The sequence below is a fragment of the Anabrus simplex genome, chromosome 1, assembly GCF_040414725.1.
Source record: "Anabrus simplex isolate iqAnaSimp1 chromosome 1, ASM4041472v1, whole genome shotgun sequence".
NCBI classification, from domain to species: Eukaryota; Metazoa; Arthropoda; class Insecta; order Orthoptera; family Tettigoniidae; genus Anabrus; species Anabrus simplex.
In genome coordinates, this window is record NC_090265.1 from 439,840,150 (window position 1) to 439,854,875 (window position 14,726).

The 14,726-nt window shown below is 39.2% G+C and overlaps 1 protein-coding gene across 8 annotated transcripts in view; it reads right to left on the bottom strand.

Moving 5' to 3' along the window:
- Dlish (Dachs ligand with SH3s) overlaps positions 1–14,447 on the bottom strand; it is a 206,694-nt gene extending 192,247 nt beyond the window's left edge. For 5 of the 8 annotated variants that reach the window (XR_011017519.1, XR_011017520.1, XR_011017518.1 and 2 more), the window contains exon 1: positions 14,350–14,447. Coding sequence is in view for 3 of the 8 variants with exons in the window: in XM_067135166.2 (XP_066991267.1) it covers positions 14,350–14,398 (49 nt within the window). In the remaining 5 variants the exon portion in view is untranslated. Of the gene's footprint in view, positions 1–875; positions 1,975–14,288 lie in introns of those variants that run through there. The other 3 variants (XM_067135168.2, XM_067135169.2, XM_067135167.2) reach the window with 3 other exon arrangements.
- Positions 14,448–14,726: the final 279 nt, after the last annotated feature.

A 14,726-nucleotide genomic window follows, 5' to 3' on the forward strand; every position in this document is an offset into this window, starting at 1 on the left:
GACAAGCAAAAAATATGTTCAATGCCATTAGGACCTTATTCACCAGACGAGAACTCAACCTCCAGCTCAGAGTTCGAATGCTACGTTATGTCTTTCCTGTCCTTCTGTATGGTTTTGAAGGGTGTATGCTTAGCCCTTTATCGGAGAAGCGGATTGAATCTTTTGAAATGTATAATACAATACAGAATAATATAATATAATATAATATAATATAATACAATATAATACAGAAGAATACTCTGAATATCTTGGGTAGAAAAGAAGACAAATGAAGAAGTCCTCAACATCTTGAACAAGGAGAAAGAGCTTCTCATAACCATCAAGGAGCGTAAGCTCAGCTACCTTGGGCACATCATGAGAGGTGAATGATACGAACTTCTCTGACTGATCATTCAAGGGGAGATTGATGGGAAAAGATCTGTGGGAAGATGGAGAAATTCCTGGCTGAAAGACTTGCGGCGGTGGTATGGAACATATGTCGACAGAAATCTTCGGTGCTGCATTTCGCGTGTAATCATAATCGATTGGATTGCCAACCTTCGGAGGGAGACGGCGTCATAAGAAGAAGACTTAAGCCCCATAACTAATGTTTTTAAAAAGTACACCTGAAAATAGCATTTAAAACCAAGCACAACTGCACCAATATTATACACAATGTCCAAGACAGTCAACAACAATAAATACAACCAATCAGGAGTTTACCGTATCAAGTGCAACAAATGTGAAACAAGTTATATTGGACGTACAGGCAGAAACTTCATCATCCACTACAATGAACATTTAAACACAATAAAACATAATCACTTTCCATCAATAGGTCAGCATATCGAAGAATTCAAACTGTTACGTGCTCCCGATCTCAACCTTTCTCTTACCTTGTGCATACTTCATCGCTCCGTTCCTGTAGACATTATACTGCTCTGCTTTCGTTCCGTCTGCTTGCTAGTCTCCCTCACTACTGCATGGGCTTTCGCCCCTCCTCGCGTCACATCGTGACGTCATCTGTCTCCAGTACTTTCTAGGCCTGCCTTCCCTGGCCTATATAACTCGCCGCTTCTCTTCGACCGGCGATCAGGTGTGCTTCGCATATTGTAATAATCAGTGGGAGCTTGTGCTTTCTGCACGGCTGGTCCGTGTTGGTTTTAACCTGACTTCAATCTTCTTCTTCAGACCGGGTGAGCAGACTTATTACTATGCTTTCAAATTTGCCCTTTTCTTGCCTCGATAGGCTTTGCCACTGGTTTGGACTCTGAACTTTAGTCCCTTCAGGACTCAACAAAAATTATGGTGCACTAAATCTCGCTTCTGTGACCTATTATCGGAGTGTGAAGGAAAAGGAGTTGTGGATCGGCAACCTCATAAGTGACCTGGAACTTTTTTCGTGTGGTGTAGTGAATGTCATTTTCCATCATTTTGAACTGGGACTTTGCAGCCTGATCCCTACCTATTTTTCCATCCCTTTTCTTTCGCTTCCTTATTTTTCTTTTACTGGTGTTTTCCCTCGTCCTTTCCTCCTCCCTCTTTTCTTTCTATGTTACTTTATGAAGATCTTAAAAGCTAATCAATGGTAAAATCGTGGTCTGCGAATCAGATAGTATACCTTCTCTTTACTTGTGAAACATTCTATCTTCTTTCCTATTTGAAGCAAAGTGTGTTTATATGGGGGGGATAAGATATTGTTTTACTTGGTCTCTTACTAGCTTAGGGAATGTTCCATTCTACTTGTGCCAAAAATTGATTACGCTTCCTCAAAACTTCTTCGTAGTTCGACTTTGAATGACTTCAATTCACGTAAAATTCTTCTGATCTAGTCATTTTGTACCTTAACAAAGTAAATATTAATGATAACTTGTGTTTGATCGTCTGTTATTCCCATTTTTCTTGTACCTGTGTATACCAAAGATAATCTATTTTACTCACTCTTGTATAATACATGTTATCTCTTTTTTGATGCTACTATCCCCTCCCATTTATTCTAAGTGTACCTACCACGGAATTCCTCTTGGGAAAAGGCCCAAAATATAATTTCATACGTTACTCCGCTGACGTCTTGCGATATTACATTTATTGTTTGTGGTTGCTTGATCACGATAATCGGACGGCGTAGTTATCTCATACCTCACGCTTCCCTGCACTCTGCTTGGTCTGGTGTTCTATCACAGCACATTAGCGTATGGTTGATGGGAGTCGCCCCCTCCCTCTTTTCTTAGGAATCATTACTATTATTATTACTCTGATTACCAAGCAAACGTAACATATGGTAGCAGACTACTTTCTTTTTTAGTGTCCTCATTTTCTATCTCCTTAGTTGTTTTTGTGTTCTTTATCATGGCCTGTTTTTCGGATAACTTCCCTTTAGGGGAAGATTCCTCTTTACTATCTTCACCGATACCACAAAATTTATCACTACCTAATCCTCCTGTACAAGATTTAATTTACTTTTCTTCTTCTTCTTCTCCTATATACCCGTCTTCAACTAATCATATACCTGATTTCTTATCTGACGATAGTAAACCTTCCTTCTCACAACACCCTATGGCTCCCCCTCCCTACTCTCATTCTCCTGTACCTACTACTACTTCGGTTGACAGCTCCCTAAATGTACAAATTATTAAACAGTCACTACTTCAAGTTCCTCAATTACTAGCGACAGATCCTCGTAGCCTCACTATTTGGTTGTTTTCAGTTCGAAAAATTTTAAACATAAAATTTGCTTCTTTCCTGCAATTAATCGGCCTCCTTTCTACTAAGACTACAGGGTTTTTTCCTACCTTTTGGCTTGACAACATGTCTAATTTTTCAAACTGGCATGAATTAAGGCACGCTATACATAATTATTTCCTACCACTGGAAGTTCGGTATAAATTAAGTACTGAGTTTATCAGACGTCACCAGTTAACGAATGAACCTGCCCATGATTATTTGGATTCCATTATTACTTATAGTGATGTCTTGAATATCTCCTATAATACTTCTGAATTGATTTCCATTATACAGTTTTATGCTGCCCCATCATTTTGTATGCTTTTCAATGTACTCGCTCCCCCTGTTTCTCTCTTTCAACTTTATAACTTAGCCCATCAACATACTATTAATTCCTTAGGTGACCGTTCATATTATGCATCCGTTCCTCCACCAACTATTTCTTCCACTCTGTCACATCCCTCTTTGCCTTCGGTTTCCACCCCCACTGTTCGCCCTTCTATAACTTGTTACCGTTGTAAATTACCTGGCCATATTGCTCACCAATGTACTACTCAGCCTTCGGGAAACGCCTTTCACCCGCGTCATTAGGCAGTAGACGTTCATTTGGGGAAAATCTGCCTCGCGTTACTCAGCCTGCCTCTTTGACATTGTCTTCCCAATTCACTCCTGATTCTGTCTCCTTCTTACCTCCTACCTGTCATGTTCTGGTAACTGCTAATAATCTTCCATCGGTTGCTTTACTTGACTCAGGTGCGGCTATTTCTCTTATTAGTTTCCAGTTTTATAAATCTCTAACTGAAATAAATCCTCACATACATTATCTTCCATCTTCCACTCATTGTCTTTCCGTTTCCAATCAACCCTTGGATGTTATTGGTACTGTCTCATTGCATATTAAAATGCTACATTTTTCTTGGCCTTTTACCTTTCAGATTGTAAAAGACTTATCAATTCCTATCATTTTGGGTTATGATTTTTTTTCTCATACTGGTCTTCTTCTTGATTCGGCACACTCTAAAGTTTTTTTCCCTTTTCTGACAAGTCTGTTCCTTTAATTCACACCCTTGATTACCCTTCTGTTTCACATTCCCTCTTTCCTAGTATTAACTCAACTCATTCTGATCAGGTTCAAGCCTTACTCACTGAGTTCTCCGACGTCATCACCCCCAACTTGGGTACTGTTAACAACTTTTTTGCACATATTGATCTCATAGATTCTACTCCTGTTCGTTCTTCCCCTTATTTCCTCAGTCCTCCTCGAATGAAAGTCTTAAATCAGTTAATTCAGAAAATGTTGAAAGATAATACTATTATTCCTTCATCTTCCGATTATGCGTCTCCGGCCTTTGCTGTTGATAAGCCCGATGGCTCTGCGAGATTTATTGTAGATTATAGGAAACTCAATAATAAGATAGTCTATGATGCTTATCCTATGCCTAAAGTGAACTCAGCCTTTCAACATTTTTCGGGTTCAAATTTTTTTTCTATTTTTGACCTTAATTCTGCCTATAATCAGCTTCCGTTGGACAATATTAGTTCTCGGTATACTGCATTTATTACTCCCAATGGTCTGTATCAATTCAAAAAAGTCCCCTTTGGGTTGAACTTAGGTTCTCAGATAATGCAACGTTTTGTGGATTCTTTATTTTCTGACATTAAGTATAAATATTTGTTTCCTTTCATTGATGACATTTTGATTTTCTCACCCGATTTTCAATCTCATTTGTCCCACGTTCGTGAAGTCCTTACTCGTCTTCACAACGTTGGCTTAACTGTGAATCCCTCTAAAGTCTTGATTGCCCAAACTTCTATTAAATTTCTCGGACACATTTTAAGTTCGCAAGGTATTGCCATTGACCCCAAGCGAGTCTCTGCTATCCATAAAATCCCACCTCCAACTAACTTAAAACATTTACGATCCTTCTTGGGGATGGTTGGGTTTTATGCTAATTACATCCCTAATTTTTCTTCTATTGCTGAACCATTAAACTTTCTCAAAAGAAAAGGTGTTAAATTTCATTGGTCCTCCCGTCAACAACTTGCATTTGATCTTTTGAAATCTAAATTATCCCATGCCCCTCTTCTACAAATTCCCGATTTTAATGTCATTTTCGAACTATCTACTGATGCTTCTGACATTGCTATTGGTGCCGTCCTACAACAAACCATCAATGATCACACTCTTCCCATTGCATATTTCAGTCACCTTTTATCTCCCGTAGAACGTAAATATTCCACGTATGAAAAAGAAGCCCTCGCACTTATTCTTTCTATTGAACATTTCGCTGATTACCTTGACCATCGCGAATTTATTGTGAGTACCGATAATCAGGCTCTTTCTTGGCTTCTCCATAATGCGCCAAAAATTGGTCGCACGGGTCGCTGGTTACTTCGATTGTCTCAATTCAAGTTTTCTCTTAAATTCATTTCTGGGTAAAATAATTCTGTCGCTGATGCTCTTTCTCATCTCTTTGAAGACCATCACCTTCAGGCTTCTGAGCTAGATTCCATTCCTATTAACTCTGTCATTTCCGTTTCCTCTTTAACCAATTTTCCCCTTTCTTTTCAGTCTTGTTTGCAACATCAGCAGCTTGACCCGTACTGCCAACAACTTTCTCGCAACCTTGCCTCTCCAAATTATTCTGGCCCATTTCGTTTCCAAAAGCAATTACTCATTTTTAAACCTACACCCAAGGCTACTCCTCGCCTTGTTCTTCCTTCCAGTCTAGGTTCTATGGTCTTTCAATATTTCCATGACTCTCCTGTTGGAGGCCATTTTGGTAGAGCCAAGACCTATGCCCGCCTTGCCTCTCAATTTTTTTGGCCCCAAATGCGCAAAGATATTTTCTCATGGATCCATTCTTGTGCCTCCTGTCAGAAACACAAGCCTCCAAATCATCTTCCTTATGGAACCTATGCTGCCTCTCCGGCTACTTATCCTTCCAAAAAATTCTATATCGATATTGTTGGCCCAATTGTTAAATCCTCCAAATCTAATTCTTATATTTTCACCTTATTGGATGGCTTTTCTAAATTTCTTATTGTTCGCCCTTTGCGAAATATTACTTCACAAATTATCATCAATCTTTTGTCCAATCATATTTTTCCTATTACAGGTCTCCCTAAGGTTCTTGTTTCCGACAATGCATCGATTTTTTCTTCTAAACTTTTTTATAATTTTTGAGTCTCCTTGGGTATTAAAAAGATCTGCACCTCCCCCTATCACCCCCAAGCGAATACTGTTGAACGTTATCATAGGAATCTTAAAACATTTAAAACAGGTTTACGGACATTGAGAATGATATGAAAATATTATATATAAATTCTAAGGGCCCCATGCTCAACAGAAGATTTCTACATCTCCGTAGACCAATACGCTAATCCTAATTACAATATAAATTACACCACCGCACTAAAAAATAATTACCTCAAAATAGTTAATAAACAGAACACAGCACGTTCCAAAAAACTGCCGAACGATATGCCCAGCTCCAGCCCTATCCCCCCACAATAACCACTCTCCCTTATCCCTCCATCCATACCCCTCACTACAGCGAACATAAGTCCAAGGCGAACACGTAGCAGTACGCAGCGAGCTCTCAAACAGAACGTCACCCAACCACAACAACAGCAGTAAGTACAAATTCACATTGGCAAACAACCTCAGGCAATCCTTCAACTCACAACACTTTACTCATATCAGTTTATCTTCCACAGATAACCATAGCACCGGTACACAAACAAAGACAAGGAAGTAGTTACCACCAAAAATCCAAAATCAATCAAATCCATAAAACAAAGACTTCAGCATCTGGTTCAAACTTTTAAGAACAGGATTTTGTTTACAGCTCAGCCAAATATTGTCTCTGTCCACACTATTGGATCATTCAATGACATGTTTATTTATTATAAGCATACATGAAGACATTCTTCAGTCAAATAGAACATTCTCAAGAACCTATACCACTGTTTACGAGCACAAAATCAACCGACATAAGTATATGTTCACAAGACTAACATGAAAGCCTGAAGAAGGAATACGCAAGATATGAACTTTTAAATCCATCAAGTGTTTTATACACATGTTTTTAGTGTTTTTAATCTGTTTAATGTGTATGTACTATTGGTTTTTAAGCTTAGGTTAAGTTTCCACGATCATATTTAAACCTCAAAAACAATTTTACTTTCACGGATTTACAAATGAAATGACAACATACATCCAACTCATACCCCCATTAGACATCCGGATGTGCTAATGGATGACAGCTTTTTAGATAAGTAATACAAACCAATGCATAATAAATGTAATATCATGATTTGTCAGCTGATGATGACCAAATAGGGTCCAAACCAGTACTGATGTAAGTCTACTGTATATTTACAATAAACAGTATTGATAAGGTGGAATTTCCTTCTTATCCATACATGACATAGTTCAGCACCAACCGCAGCAGTTTTGATGTGTCATTTGGTTTCAATTTTGGATGTGTTGTTGGACTTCATCAATGTTTTAAATTTGGATTGTAAATTGAGACATACCAGATTGTTTACTTCATTATTGGTTGTATGTGAACGTATGTTTTACAATTGGATCGTGGTTAAAGATGAGCCAATGTAAGTGGGGTCGAAACTAGTCCCAGTTATATAGGACACTGTATGTATGTTTAGTCCTCATCCCGAAGGCTGGTTGGATCCTCAACAGCTCCGCCATCAGCTGTCATAGATGGCCTAGGCATCACTGAAGAGGTGTACTAGGGAAATGAGGAGCGAGGTGGTTTCCCGTTGCTTTCCTCACCGAGCCAGAAGTTGCTATTACATATCAGTCTGCCAAGCCCACTGAAATGCATGCACCAACCGACCCTATGAGCAATATTTTCACACCATTCATAGCAGGGACTGGCTGCAGAAGGAATGGCATTACTAGCATCACTCGTACCTCAGTCACTTTCATTTTGTCAAAGCCAAGGTTAAAGCTGAGACAGATAAATGAAAGTAACAAGATTGCTCTAGCCCATACCAGAAGACATAGTGCACTGTAAACACTAGGTCCCGCCAGTTAGGACACTATACAAACTAATGGTAATGAATAGGTGGACCCTTCTCTACCCTTTGATAGTGATCAATTGTCAATACGGAGCATAATGAAATTCATAACTTATGATTTTTTCTGGTAACAATGACAATTTGAAGGAGACAATGAACGCACCCATGGTAACATCTTCATCGTTGACTTTGCGCTTAATGTGCCAGGCGTGTCATGCTACGGTGCTTCATGTCTTTCATCAACTCATTGCCAGTGTTCAAGATGAGATCACAGTGGAAGATAACTCCACGAACAAGATTCGAGGTTGCTGTAGCAGATATTGCCCGGGGTCCGATGTTAGATGATGCCTAATACGAGATGACTGAGGCAACGAGCACTAGGACTCCCATTCTCCAATCCCCCACGATACCATGTACCCCATAGCGTGTACAAAGTAATCAATGTAGATAAAAAATAAGAAACAATTAAAAGACCTTTCGGTATTTGGCTGTGCGGGCACCTGTGCTGTTAGGCGGATACTACTGCGCGGATACATGACGCTCCCACCCGACGTGAGTTTTGGGAATACGGTCGGGCTTTTGGGTGTAGTCACACACATAAGAGGCCCATGTCCGAGCAGCACACACATCAAGAACTTTGAATTGGTTTACAACTAACCCTCAAAAAAGAATAAAAAATACAGAGGGGCCAAAGGCCACATGACCCTTTTCATTGCCTTCTATGACAGGCAGGGATTACTTGTGGATGTATTCAACCCCTCCCATCCACTGGGGGTTCAACACATTGTACCAAACCACAATCTGTGTCCGCGCCTAGGTCACCCCTTTCAGTTGCCTCTTACAACAGGAAGGGGATACCGTGGGTATATTCTTCATCTGCACCCCCCAACAACAGGGGGTATAGAGGAGGAGTGAAGTGGCTTGCTCGAATGAGCAACTGCTCCATTTCGTATGAATTAAAATTGACTGCAACTGCAGATATTTTGCTCTGCAACTTGAACAATTACAGGTACTTGACTACTGCTCACTTATGACATCAGCGTTATCATACTTTATCACTTCTAACTGGAGCTGTGTAAACATAAACAAAACCAGACAGCAGTCAGAAGTGTTTAAAACCTCTAAGTTCATCATCATACAGCAGCTTTGAAGAAGAAACTGACCGAGAGGCCCAGGTTTCACTTTTGTCAATTATTAAATGTTTCATTTTGTTTGAAAAGTCGCAGTTACCAGAGTCCAGAAAGCAGAATATCTTCAGCTTTAAAACAAACTGTCTCAATATATCAGTCAAAATATGCTATATAAATTACAAAAGCACAGTAAGGTTATCTAAGAAAATCTTCAATATGGAAGTAGGCTGAAAAAGAAGAAACAAAAGGATAGTGTTTAAAAACTGGGAGCAGACACTATATGATCTTATGGAAGGAGAAAACAACCCATCAATTTCAAAACTTAAAGGTAGTACAAATAAAAAAATCAATCAATCAATCAATCAATCAATCAATCAATACTGATCTGCATTTAGGGCAGTCGCCCAAGTGGCAGATTCTCTATCTGTTGTTCTAGCCTTTTCTTAAATTTCAAAGAAATTGGAAATTTATTGAACATCTCCCTTGGTAAGTTATTCCAATCCCTAACTCCCCTTCCTACAAATGAATATTTGCCCCAATTTGTCCTTTTGAATTCCAACTTTATCTTTATATTGAGATCTTTCCTACTTTTAAAGACGCCACTCAAACTTATTCGTCTACTAATGTCATTCCACGCCATCTCTCCGCTGACAGTTCGGAACATACCACTTAGTAGAGCAGCTCGTCTTCTTTCTCCTAATTCTCCCCAGCCCAAACTTTGCAACATTTTTGTAACGCTACTCTTTTGTCGGAAATCACCCAGAACAAATTGAGCTGCTTTTCTTTGGATTTTTTCCAGTTCTTGAATCAGGTAATCCCGGTAAGGGTCCCATACAATGGAACCATACTCTAGTTGGGCTCTTACCAGAGACATATATGCCCTCTCCTCTACATCCTTACTACAACCCCTAAACACCCTTATAACCATGTGCAGAGATCTGTACCCTTTATTTACAACCTGACTTTTAACCCTGTTTATCAACATACCATTGCCTGCTGTCCATCTCACATTATCGAGGTCACATTGCAGTTACTCACAATCTTGTAACTTATTTATTACTCCATACAGAATAACATCATCCGCAAAAAGCCTTACCTCTGATTCCACTTGTTTACTCATATCATTTATATATATATAAGAAAACATAAAGGTCCAATAATACTGCCTTGAGGAATTCCCCTCTTAGTTAGTTCAGGGTCAGATAAAGCTTTGCCTACTCTAATTCTCTGAAATCTATTTTCTAAAAATATAGCAACCCATTCAGTCACTCTTTTGAACAACTTCCAAGTAACACTTTGTCTTATATCTACATATATAAAATAACTGACTGACTGATTCATCATCGCCAAGCCAAAACTACTGGACATAAAGAAATTAAATTTTGGCGATACATTTATTACTCGCGCAACTTTTAGTGATACATGGGCTACCTAGTGCTGAATTGGTAGACCTTGGTTATCATTGAAATTCGTATTGGCAACCTTTGAAACACAAACTATGAATCGCTTATGCATCGCTGTGAGACATCTGGCGTACACTTTACGTACTAGTAGTGTTGTTGTTTACACAGCAAAGCCAAACTATAGAATTCATGCTAGGAACAAGATTTGCATTGAGAAATGTTATATAATATTATATAATGTGTGTGTGACACAGTTGCTGGCTTAAGATAATACTGCACGTTTAGAAAATTCATATCGATCGATCATATTATGCATTCAATTCAGATTTCATTTCCATTAAGTTGGCAGTATTATTGGAAATGGGAGAGCTCCCTCCTTACCCCTCACCCCCATAACACCAAATACCACTAAAAGATGTGCGAGTAATATATTACAATATATGAGGTGGTCCTTCTTACAGAATACTGTTGATCGCAACTGCGACCCCCCTGCATTAGCTTTGCGACACCTTGATTCAATCTCACCTACTATATTACCATCCTGGGAGAACACACAACCTAAATACTTGAAATTATCAACCTCTTCTAGCTTTGTATCACCAATCTGACATTCAATTCTATTGAATTTCCTACCTACTGACATCAATTTAGTCTTCGAAAGGCTAATTTTCATACCATACTCATTGCACCTATTTTCAAGTTGCAAGATATTAGACTGCACGCTTTCGGCACAATCTGCCATTAAGACAAAGTCGTCAGCATAGGCCAGACTGCTTAATACATTTCCACCTAACTGAATTCCTCCCTGCCATTTTATACCTTTCAGCAGATGATCCATGTAAACTACGAACAGCAAAGGTGAAAGCTTTCAGCCTGGTCTTACCCCTGTAAGTACCCTGAACCAAGAACTCATTCTACCATCAATTCTCACTCAAGCCTAATTGTCAACATAAATGCCTTTGATTCATTTTAATAATCTACCTTTAATTCCATATTCCCCCAGTATAGCGAACATCCTTTCCCTCGGTACCCTGTCATATGCTTTCTCTAGATCTACGAAACATAAACACAACTGCCTATTCCTCTCGTAGCATTTCTCAATTACCTGGCGCATACTGAAAATCTGATCCTGACAGCCTCTCTGTGGTCTGAAACCACACTGGTTTTCATCCAACTTCCTCTCAACCACTGATCGCACCCTCCCTTTCAAGATGCCAGTGAATACTTTGCCTGGTTTTTTTTTTTTTTTTGCTATTTGCTTTGTCGCACCGACACAGATAGGTCTTATGGCGACGATGGGACAGGGAAGGGCTAGGAGTGGGAAGGAAGCGGCCGTGGCCTTAATTAAGGTACAGGCCCAGCATTTGCCTGGTGTGAAAATGGGAAACCACAGAAAACCATTTTCAGGGCTGCCGACAGTGGGGTTCGGCCGCACTTAAGCGACTGCAGCTATCGAGCTCGGTTTGCCTGGTATACTAATCAATGAGATACCTCGATTGTTGTTGCAATCCTTCCTGTTCCCTTGCTTATAGATAGGTGCAATTACTGCTTTTGTCCAATCTGAAGGTACCTTACCAACACTCCACGTTAATTTTACTACTCTATGAAGCCATTTCATCCCTGCCTTCCCACTATACTTCACCATTTCAGGTCTAATTTCATCTATTCCTGCTGCCTTATGACAATGGAGTTTATTTAGCATCCTTTCCACTTCCTCAAGCATAATTTTGCCAACATCATTTTCCTCCTCCCCATGAGCTTGGCTGTTTGCAACACCACCAGGATGATTTCCTTTTACATTGAGAAGATGTTCAAAATATTCCCTCCACCTCTCCAGTGATTCCCTGGGATCTATTATGAGTTCACCTGAATTACTCAAAACACTGTTCATTTCTATTTTCCCTCCCTTCCTAAGATTCTTTATTACTGTCCAGAAAGGTTTCCCTGCTGCTTGACCTAGCCTTTCCAGGTTATTACCAAAATATTCCCACAACTCCTTTTTGGATTCAACAACTATTTGTTTCGCTCTGTTTCTTTCATCTACGAACAAATCCCTGTCTGCCTCGGCCCTTGTCTGGAGCCATTTCTGATAAGCCTTCTTTTTACGTTTACAAGCTGCTCTCACTTCATCATTCCTCCAATATGTTTGCCTTTTCCCATCTTTACACACAGTTCTTCTTAGGCATTCCCTTGTTGTTTCTACTACAGTATCCCTGTATGCCACTCATTCACTTTCTATATCCTGAACCTGCTTACTGTCTTCTGTTCGAAACTTCTCACTAATCATATCTATGTACTTCTGTCTAATTTCCTCGTCATGGAGATTTTCCAGCCTTATTCATTTGCAGACAGATTTCACTTTCTCTACCCTAGCCCTAGAGATACTTAGTTCACTACAGATCAGATAAGCCTTCATCTGTATTATCAAAAAATCCTCGGAAAACTCGTACATTCTTAACAGATTTCCTGAATTCGAAGTCGGTTAAGATATAGTCTATTATGGATCTGGTACCCCTAGCCTCCTATGTGTAGCAGTGAATAGCCTTATGCTTGAAGAATGTATTCCTAACTGCTAAACCCATACTAGCACAGAATTCCAGGAAACGCTTCCCATTACCATTAGCTTCCATATCTTCCCCACATTTACCAATCACCCTTTTGTATCCTTCAGTTCCATTCCCAACTCTTGCATTGAAATTGCCCATTAGCACTATTCTATCCTTGCTGTCGACACTGATCACGATGTCACTCAATGCTTCATGAAACTTGTCAACTTCATCTTCATCTGCACCCTCACATGGTGAATACACGGAGACAATTCTAGCCCTAATTCCTCCAACTGACAAATCTACCCACATCATTCGCTCCTTTACATGCCTAACAGAAACTATGTTGCGTGCAATGATATTCCTGATAAACAGCCCTTCCCTTTTTAACACCCGTCACGTACACTTTATAATCTCCTATCTCTTCCTCGTTATCTCCCCTTACCCGAATATCACTTACTCCTAGTACATCCAGATGCATCCTCTTTGCTGACTGCCAGTTCTACTTTCTTTCTTCTATAAGCCCCATAATTATTGATAGCTCCCCATCAAATTCCATTTCGTTCGGCAAGTTGTTTCCGATGAGTCCCTCGCCTGTCAAATGGGAGTGGGACTCGGTTACTCCCATAGGTCCGAGGCTTGCTTAAAAGGTTAATAATAAAATGTTAAAATGTTAATAATAATATTGTCATAATTTGCTGGGGCCATCAAGGACCACGTTAAGTCTTGTTGCATTTGACACTGAACTTGGCCTTCTTTAGAGCCCAAATTTCCCTCATTCATAACATTTCCCTCCCTCATTATGTATATAATGTTGTTATAAGGGCCCAAACATCGAGGTCATCGGCCTAACAAACAAACGCTGAAGTTTTGTACTTCTAAGTCTGTATTTCTTAATAACTACCACATATTACAATATATCTGTTACATATAAATTAAATCTCGTGATAAAAATAACCCTAGAACAAGTCTGTTTGATAGGAAGGAAATATGTAGTAAGTCTATAATGTTTGGTATTCTCTCTTCCTAACTCAAAGATAAAACAGGGTATGAAGCCTTTTAAGTGTACATCTGCAGACCTACAGAAGAACAGGGCAACAAGTGTCCGTAAAATGCACAACAGTGAAGGAAAGTATTATAAGTTTCATAGAATAGTAAAAAAAAATGTCATACAACTATGTGCAGAATAGTATGAGCATAAAAAATTGTTTAATGTTTTAATCAAGCCACATTAATGTCAATCGATTCCCATCGGTACAAATGACATCGCTAGCAATGTTGACAACGGTTGACTCTCGGCACACAACCCCTGCCGGAAACATTAACTCGACAGACTTTCTATTGCCAAGCCCCCTCAGTAACAGTATGTGATGTTATTCAAATGGATTATACCGTATGTCCCTAATCAACATAAAAATGTAAGACATGATTTATGTGTATATAATTTTGAACTAATTTACCGATTCTTGTACTCCAACAATAACATGGTAAGGAAGAAATTCAAATGTGTCGCTTACTAACTTTTCTTCTTCTTGCCTCTTCTTATTCGTACCGGACAAAGAAAAGCCATAACGATAATTCATTATTTACCCTATACTTTCGGCCATTACCCTTCCAACTACCACGATCGATAGCACTAAGGTTTATCAAATCGATGATGAAGAACATTTGATCGATGATTTAATCGAACTGATACACGAATGAATATTTCGAACGTTTAAGTCGACGATAGTCGATGGCTCGATGTATTCGCTAGTAAATTGCGGTAAATAGTGTATTTGCTTCTTTGTTTAAAATGGTTACAAATGTGTCTTGTTTTCGAAGTAATTTGTTAGGCTGATATCGAGTAACGCACTATACTTACTGTTTTTATTGTCATTATTTGTTCTGTTATTTTG